General features: G+C 45.9%; 1 protein-coding gene across 1 annotated transcript; it reads left to right on the top strand.

Annotated features, from left to right (window-relative positions):
- The first annotated feature begins 1,805 nt into the window (after positions 1-1,805).
- On the top strand, positions 1,806-3,335 carry LOC138350301 (autotransporter adhesin BpaC-like). The gene has a single exon (XM_069300914.1). It carries the CDS (start codon positions 1,806-1,808, stop codon positions 3,333-3,335), a length of 1,530 nt encoding a protein of 509 aa, XP_069157015.1.
- Positions 3,336-9,656: the final 6,321 nt, after the last annotated feature.

Here is a 9,656-nt window from a genome sequence, read left to right as displayed (position 1 = left end):
GGGAAAGTGATGCTTGGAAAGAATTGATTTTTTAAAACAATATCCATAACAAGTTCTGCCTATTAAAGAACAAGCCGTTGTGAGACGCTCGTTAACATAACACAATAACAGATAATCATACACAAACGAGCGAGTTTGTTTGAGAGTTTTACCTGGGCACAGGTTAACACACAGGTGACAGGACCCGACACACAGGTGACAAGACCAGACACACAGGTGACAGGACCCGACACACAGGTGACAGGACCAGACACACAGGTGACAGGACCAGACACACAGGTGACAAGACCAGACACACAGGTGACAGGACCAGACACACAGGTGACAAGACCCGACACACAGGTGACAAGACCCGACACACAGGTGACAAGACCCGACACACAGGTGACAAGACCCGACACACAGGTGACAAGACCCGACACACAGGTGACAGGACCAGACACACAGGTGACAGGACCAGACACACAGGTGACAAGACCCGACACACAGGTGACAAGACCCGACAACACTCAAGAATCATCCTGACACCTTCAAGAATTATAATTAATATGACACATACCCTGCCAGATATAACCCCCGAAGCAGGCAGCATTAACCACGTAGAGGCAGCATATCCAAGAGTAACGGTGATTTTACACACCGCTCATGGACGCAGGTTCGAATCCCCGTCACGGCCCTTATGGATTTGTTCATTTAACAGTGATTCTGTGTTATCAACGTTATCAGCGTTAATAACGTTCATAAGTGTTATATTTTCTTGACCATCAGAGCAACGAAAGTGGCAATAGACACAACAATATTATTAACAAAACCTCAGTAGCAGAAAATACAAATGTCATTATATTCATATTTATATACACAAGAAGTGTATGCATCAATATACACAAAGAAATCCCAGTAACGTGAAGTATGAATGAGAACATCAGTAGGAGCCCTGATGAGGTTTCGAACCTATGTTCCGGGTACTCCCAGGCACACGCCTTAGACCACTGCGCCACGACAAGGTTGAAAACAGTGCCTCCAGGGATTCAATTCTCCAATCTAAGGGATCCGGATGCTTCAACTGAAGTCAAGTCCCGCCTTTCCCGCACTGGACCCATAGAGGATTCAATTGAATCCCAGATTGCATGACTTTTGACCATGTCATAGTGCAGTGGTGTGAGGCGTGTGCCTGGGAGAACCCAGACCATAGGTTCGAATCCCCATTATAGCTCCAACTGATTTTATCATTCTCAAAATATCTTTCCATTTAAATTCCTACATAATATTTTTTGTTTAACAATCGATGGTGACTTGTTCTTTGGTGACGTCAAAACACAGATCTGCATTAATGAGTCGCTTTCGACTTCCCAGATGTGTGTGCACACAAGTCCGCGTGGTGTAGTGGTAAGATACTCGCCCTGGCGTATCGTGAGCGCTTTGGCCTGGGTTCGTATCCTGGTCGGGGGAGAATTTAATGGGTGTCAATCCTTAACTGTAGCCTCTGTTCACCCAGCAGTAAAATGGGTACCTGGTTGTTAAACGATTTGGCGGGGTCGTATTCCGAGGAATATTAGGATTAAGAACTTGCCCGAAACGCTATACGTGCTAATGACTGTACAAGAATGTAAAAACTCTTATATATATAAATAAATAAATGTGTATACATTTAACAAGTGTACACATGTGTATACACTTGTTAAACAACAAGTGAGGAAAGACGCAACTCCAGGCTAATCAACTTCTTGTTTAAAACTGTTCCTGAATTTTTCCAGGAAATCATACCTTTTCTGGAAGGCTTATAATTTGTTAACGTTAAATTCCTTATGCCACTAAAAGGTCACCTCAGAGGACGCTGCACTACGGGGCTCGGGGAACACAGGCACCTCAGAGGACGCTGCACTACGGGGCTCGGGGAACACAGGCACCCCAGAGGACGCTGCACTACGGGGCTCGGGGAACACAGGCACCTCAGAGGACGCTGCACTACGGGGCTCGGGGAACACAGGTCACCTCAGAGGACGCTGCACTACAGGGCTCGGGGAACACAGGCACCTCAGAGGACGCTGCACTACGGGGCTCGGGGAACACAGGCACCTCAGAGGACGCTGCACTACAGGGCTCGGGGAACACAGGCACCTCAGAGGACGCTGCACTACAGGGCTCGGGGAACACAGGCACCTCAGAGGACGCTGCACTACAGGGCTCGGGGAACAAAGGTCACCTCAGAGGACGCTGCACTACGGGGCTCGGGGAACACAGGCACCTCAGAGGACGCTGCACTACGGGGCTCGGGGAACACAGGCACCTCAGAGGACGCTGCACTACGGGGCTCGGGGAACACAGGCACCTCAGAGGACGCTGCACTACGGGGCTCGGGGAACACAGGCACCTCAGAGGACGCTGCACTACAGGGCTCGGGGAACACAGGCACCTCAGAGGACGCTGCACTACAGGGCTCGGGGAACACAGGCACCTCAGAGGACGCTGCACTACAGGGCTCGGGGAACACAGGCACCTCAGAGGACGCTGCACTACGGGGCTCGGGGAACACAGGCACCTCAGAGGACGCTGCACTACAGGGCTCGGGGAACACAGGCACCTCAGAGGACGCTGCACTACAGGGCTCGGGGAACACAGGCCACCTCAGAGGACGCTGCACTACAGGGCTCGGGGAACACAGGCACCTCAGAGGACGCTGCACTACAGGGCTCGGGGAACACAGGCCACCTCAGAGGACGCTGCACTACGGGGCTCGGGGAACACAGGCCACCTCAGAGGACGCTGCACTACAGGGCTCGGGGAACACAGGCACCTCAGAGGACGCTGCACTACAGGGCTCGGGGAACACAGGCACCTCAGAGGACGCTGCACTACGGGGCTCGGGGAACACAGGTCACCTCAGAGGACGCTCACTACAGGGCTCGGGGAACACAGGTCACCTCAGAGGACGCTGCACTACAGGGCTCGGGGAACACAGGCACCTCAGAGGACGCTGCACTACGGGGCTCGGGGAACACAGGTCACCTCAGAGGACGCTGCACTACAGGGCTCGGGGAACACAGGTCACCTCAGAGGACGCTGCACTACAGGGCTCGGGGAACACAGGCACCTCAGAGGACGCTGCACTACGGGGCTCGGGGAACACAGGTCACCTCAGAGGACGCTGCACTACAGGGCTCGGGGAACACAGGTCACCTCAGAGGACGCTGCACTACAGGGCTCGGGGAACACAGGTCACCTCAGAGGACGCTGCACTACAGGGCTCGGGGAACACAGGTCACCTCAGAGGACGCTGCACTACAGGGCTCGGGGAACACAGGCCAGAGTTCATCATGTTCATTATAATAAAATAATTTGTCGACGTGTTGATGTGAAGACTGATCACAACATTAAAAATACTCAGCAATTTATTGCTGCCAGTTTTGACCTTTAGGTTCTAGCTTACTGAATAGTTTATTTTTTGTCTCTGTCTGTCTGTCTGTCTGTCTGTCTGTCTGTCTGTCTGTCTGTCTGTCTGTCTGTCTGTCTGTCTGTCTGTCTGTCTGTCTGTCTGTCTGGCTGTCTGTCAGTCAGTTTCTCTCTCTCTCTCTCTCTCTCTCTCTCTCTCTCTCTCTCTCTCTCTCTCTCTCTCTCTCTCTCTCTCTCTCTCTCTCTCTCTCTCTCTCTCTCTAAGTCTATCTCTATCTTTCTTCATTTTTGACTATCTTTGTTTCTGTCTGTTTCTTTCTCTCTTTGTCAATTAAAACACATAGAGAGACACAAGCTTTCACCCACATTCTTGGCAGGTTAGTGGAAGCAGGATACCTAGTACCTAGAGAGGGATACCTAGTACCTAGACAGGGATACCTAGTACCTAGAGAGGGATACCTAGTACCTAGACAGGGATACCTAGTACCTAGACAGGGATACCTAGTACCTAGACAGGGATAAGACAGTCGACAGCCTGATGAGTAGAATAAGGAAAACGAAGGGTCAACTTAAGGAATAATTAAAAAGACGAAACAAATGAGTCCTGAAAAGCTAAAGGAAAATCCCTGGAAAAGAATAACAAAGAATGGGAAATATCTGCAGAGGAGAGTAACGAAAATGTTGATAAGAATATACAAGGAAAAATATTTTTTGGGTCAGTGCTGATAGAGAAGGTTACTGATGACTTGGAAAAAGAGCAAGGATGAACTGAAAAAAAGCCCATATGGAAATCTCCAATCGACTTGAGAATGGTCCAGGATGGACCGAAACGTCGTCGTCGTCCCTTCACCTTCTAGTGTGTGGTCTGGTCATCATACTTTAGCCACGTTATTGTGACTCATCGCCTGCACAAGCCCATATGGAAGTCAAGGATCACAGTGAACGGTAGTATTGGATTGGATTGAACGATTGGTGAATTGAACGAACAATCAATCAAGGATTGAACGAACAATCACTAATCAATCATGGTGACTGACTTGGTGTTCAATCAATCAAAATATTCGTTTTGTACATTTATAGTTGGGATAGTTTGCACAAATGTACATTAGAAAATGCATTAGAAAAGAACTGGCATCAAATAATAAATTGATAAAAACCACAATGGATAGAAGTAAGTAATTATCAAAAGAAGGCACCAAACCGGGAAGGCTATGTAGCACCATCAAGTACGCAAAATAATCAGAGGGCGCTAAATATCACCAAGAATGCCAATACGAGAACAAAAACGCATAAGGCGAACGATATCAAAAGTATCCGAGTCACCAAGAATTCTATCGAGGGACAGGTGACCGCGAGGGGCGGTCGGAAAGCAAGACACACGCTCGTCCTGGAAGTCAGGACATTCAAGAAGGACATGCACGACCGTAAGAGGGACGATGCAACTAGGACAATAAGGAGCAGGGCGGCGCTCCATCAAGTGACCATGGGTTAAGCGAGTATGGCCAATACGCAACCTCGCCAGAGCTGTTTCCCACCGCCGGTTACAGTGGAAGGAGGACGGCCACGAGGAAACACAACATTTAAGAGTACGTAGCTTGTTACTAGTAACAGACAACCAAGAAGCCTGCCAACGGGTAAGGACTGAGGAATGGATAACCGGGTAAAAGTCGGAATACGGAATGCCTTTGCGAGAGATGGGACAAGAGCGGACAGCTTCCTTGGCAGCAGCATCCGCACGCTCATTTAAAGACACACCAATATGGCTGGGAACCCAACAAAACTCAACCGACTTAAATTTACTGTGAACGAGAAACAGCCAATGCTGGATCTCGACAACTACTGGATGAACCGAATTAAAGGACCCGAGAGCGATGAGGGCACTACGAGAGTCAACAACAACCACAAAGGAAGACTGACAACGAGAAAGCAGGAGACGAAGAGCATAGAGAATAGCATAAAGTTCCGCTGTAAAGATGCTAGTCTCCGGAGGCAAGCGACACATATAAGTGCGATCAGGAAAAACAACAAAGTAGCCAACACCGTCCGCTGACTTAGACCCATCGGTGAAGACAGAAACGGAGCGGGAGTGAGAAGAAAAGTGCTCGAGGAAAAGGCGTTTGAGAACCGTAGGAGGGGTAAAAGCTTTAGTGATACGGGTCAAGGATGTACAAAACCGCGGAAGAGGGACCCTCCACGGGGGCAGAGAAGGAACAACACGAGGAGAAACATCAGAAATACGAACGGAAAGAGAATCCTGTAGGCGAGATAACCGGACAGAAAGAGGGAGGTGGTGAAGAGGAACAGGAACCGCAGGAGGGGTAAAAGTTAAAGCACGACAGAGGCGAGAGGAAGGATGTTGTAAGGACCGCGCAAGATAGCGAAGACAGTAGCGATCACGGCGGTCCTGGAGAGACAGGAAGCCAGTGTCAACATACAAGCTAAGGATGGGAGTCGAACGAAAGGCACCAGAACTGAGACGCAACCCAGTATGGTGCAAAGCATCAAGACAGCGAAGAGTAGAAGCAGAAGAGTAGAAGAAGAGTAGCAGACGAGTAAGCAGGGCAACCATAATCGAGCTTAGACAGGACGAGAGAGGAATGTAAAGCAAGGAGAGTGCGCCTATCTGCCCCCCAAGAAGTATGGGACAAGACCCGAAGGAGGGTAAGGGCCTTAGAGCACTCAACACGGAGGTAAGAGATATGGGGAGACCAAGACAAATGAGTGTCAAGAAATAACCCCAAAAGCTTCGCGGAATCTTTGTATTCAAGGGGATGACCATAAAGTGACAAAGAGGGACGAAGAACAACCCGTTTCCGCGTAAAAGTCATGGCACAAGTCTTAGAAGTAGAGAACTTGAAGCCATGACCTGTGGCCCAAGACGACACGGCATCAATGGCAAGTTGAAGCCGGCGTTGAAGGAGAGGCGAATCATCACCCTGACAACAAAGGGTAAGATCATCGACATAGAGAGTGGAGAAGACACCAGAATGAAGAGAGGAAAGAAGACCATTGAGGGCAACCAGAAAAAGAGTAGTGCTCAGAACACTACCCTGGGGCACACCTTCGTATTGCTGAAAGGAGGGAGAGAGAGCGGTACCAAGGCGCACCCGAAAGGAACGACGAGAGAGGAAGCTGCGGAGAAAGAGAGGGAGATGACCACGAAGGCCAAAAGAATGAAGTTGAGATAGGATATGATAACGCCAAGTGGTGTCATAAGCCTTTTCTAGGTCAAAAAGGACGGCAACAACGGAGGTCTTCGCAGCAAAAGCAGTACGAATATAGACCTCCAAGTTCACCAGGACATCTGTCGTGCTGCGGCACTTGCGGAAACCAAATTGAGAAGGGGAGAGGAGGTGATGGTGTTCCAGGAACCACATCAGACGAACGTTAACCATCCACAATGGATAGAAGTTGTTAATAATTTTTGGATATAAAGAAAATGAGATAATATCTAAGGTAGACAGAGCCACAGAAGAAGCACATATCACAGAGTAACCCATCAACTGTTGGGTTAGTAGATGACCTCATAATCAATGATAATAATAGTGAATATAGAAAAATCGGAAGGTATTAAATGAGAAAAAATCGCCTCTTAAAGGTGCTCCTAAAAGGAGCTAAACAGATGATGGAAGTGCTCATAAATGCCATAAAATTACAAAGTAATGAGAATGGGAAACTGAGGGCATTAACAAGTGAAAATATTAAAGGAATACAGAACAAAAATTAAAACAGAACCTAAATTAACCGACACAGTTGAATGAGAGCAGAAATAAAGAAGATTTATTTTGTATTTTTCAACACGGTTGTAGGAATCAGAGTGCAATGAGGCATAACAAACAACCACCAAAAGAACCATGAGTTGGAATATATGGAAATAGGAAGAAAGGTTATAATAATTATGAGTGAGATAATATCAAGAGGATATAGAGGTAAAGTCCGATTGCTGATAACTGGCGACTTTAATTCGAAAAACAAATGGACTGGGAGGCCTATGCTATAAGGATAGAAAACATTGGGAATGGCAGTCATGAACACACACACACAGGGGCCTCGCTGCTAAGTAGACAGCGCTATGGGGTCGTAGTCCTAATAGCCCGTGTTCGATTCCCGGCCGAGACGGAAACAAATGGGTAGTTTCTTTCACCCTGATGCCTCTGTTCACCTAGCAGTAAATAGGTACCTGGGGGTTAGACAGCCGCTATGGCCTGCTTTCTGGGGGTGTGTTAGAGGTAAATATATATATAGTAGATATAACATAGGGAAATATAGATTGGCTAGAAAGGCGGGGTCCAAGAGCTAATAGCTCGCTTCTGCAGACACAAACATTAAATACAAATAGTAAATACACCTACACTCATTTTCGCACACTCTTTGTCCTTTTCATCATTGGTAAATTAGAGTAATTTTGCCGACTAATTAAAGAAAAATTTCAGTTGTAAAAGTTCCACTTGTCTGCATTAATTTCTTTACCGTCCTCATAATATCTAAATGTGTCTTTATTTCTCTTTATTATTATCATCATCATCATTATCAAGCGTTTAGGTCCTGTGAGGTATTGTTGTGAGGGATCGTAGGTATTGTTGTGAGGGATCGTAGGTATTGTTGTGAGGGATCGTAGGTATTGTTGTGAGGGATCGTAGGTATTGTTGTGAGGGATCGTATTGATGCATTTAATATCGTTGCATATTGAGCATTTAACTTACACTGAGAAAAAGCAAGAAGCAACAGCAAGAAAGGAAGGACTAAAGTTCATACTGGACATAGTCGTTCATGAGAGCCAGTTGGGCAAGGCGGCGTCTGAGAAGAGGAGAGGCAGGAAAGATTAGTCTAGAAGAATCTTCTTCGTCTTCTCTTGGATGACTAAAAGTCCCTAACCTGAGAGAAGAGAACATAGTTGCTGTTAACAAGATTAATACTTCCTTCTCGTTCCTTAAATCTGACATTAAGAGTATTACGGCCAGTTGTACCAAGATATTGGAGAGGAGAACAGGAAATATGTGTAATATTGGAACAGGGAGAAGCAGTGTTAACCAGGTAACTGCGAATTGGTAGTTAATGGAAAGACAAAGTGTTTTTTCAAGCGGACGATATAACCCAGATATTGAAGTTCAGATGTGAAGGGGGAAGCAGAGGACAGAATATCTAGGGTTGGAAACAAGCTTAGGTTGAAATAAAGTTCTTTTCGTTTGAGGGTTCGCGAAGTTGATCAAGTCTGAGGGGTTACCAAAAAGGTGTGATTCTGAAATGTGCCCCTTGTTTACAGGCCATTCTCTCGCCGTAGTCATTTACGTCTTTCATTTTGATCATTTACACCTTTAAACATATATTTTGTGAGTGTTTGCACCTGATTTTCAACGAATGATTGCTTGCACCTGACTATCACATGATGCTTGATGGACTTGACATTCACCTGACGACTCTTTGTGCCTGACATTCATCTGACTATTGTTGCAGATTAAACAATTACAAGAGGTGGCACGGGCATGAATAGCCCATAGAGTCGTCTGACGATCAATCGTCAAGTGAATATGACATTCACCTGGCGATTGTTTCACCTAGTGATTGTTTGCACCTGACAATCACCTAACGAACCCTCACAGTTAACACCAGGCCTTCACTTATGTGAGTTTACAGAGCGTGATAAACAATATTTTATTTCTTTATAGACTGGAATGATTCTTTAAATAGATTGAATTTTGTTTCCCTAAATGTACTACAGTTGGATTTGTTTCATATTGTTCTTTGATGCAACTTTAACCCTTAAACTGCTCAAAACGGTGTTTCCAATTTCCTCCTCAGCTGGAGTCGTCATATGTGACTGATATATATGCCAGTTTTCAATACTATTTTATGTGTACCTGGATGAAGGATTTTTCAACAACATAGCAGTTTAAGGGTTAATGACATTTTTTTTTTTAACGAAATTAGGAATAAGGATTTGATAACTCCATTTATCTTAAATATAAAATGATTGATAGGAAAGATTCGAAGAGAAGTAAAGGTGGTAATAAATCGCACAATTTTAAAACATAATAGCGAAATACACCGAGACAAAATAGGCATCTCGACATTTATTTCTAATGCCTATTATTTCTTATTATTTTAATTTGTTATTTTCAGTAAACCGAAGTTATTACAACATTATCATGTTAAATATTGAATTCCAACAAGACAGAATTCCTTAGTATTGACACAAATATATTTACACTAAACATCCCTACATTATCAACCCCCTCCCCCCCCCCACCCACCCAAAACACACAAAC

This window comes from Procambarus clarkii, chromosome 45 (genome assembly GCF_040958095.1).
Source record: "Procambarus clarkii isolate CNS0578487 chromosome 45, FALCON_Pclarkii_2.0, whole genome shotgun sequence".
Classification (NCBI taxonomy): Eukaryota; Metazoa; Arthropoda; class Malacostraca; order Decapoda; family Cambaridae; genus Procambarus; species Procambarus clarkii.
Note: the sequence above shows the minus strand (reverse complement) of the source record. Positions and strands in the feature narration are given on the sequence as shown.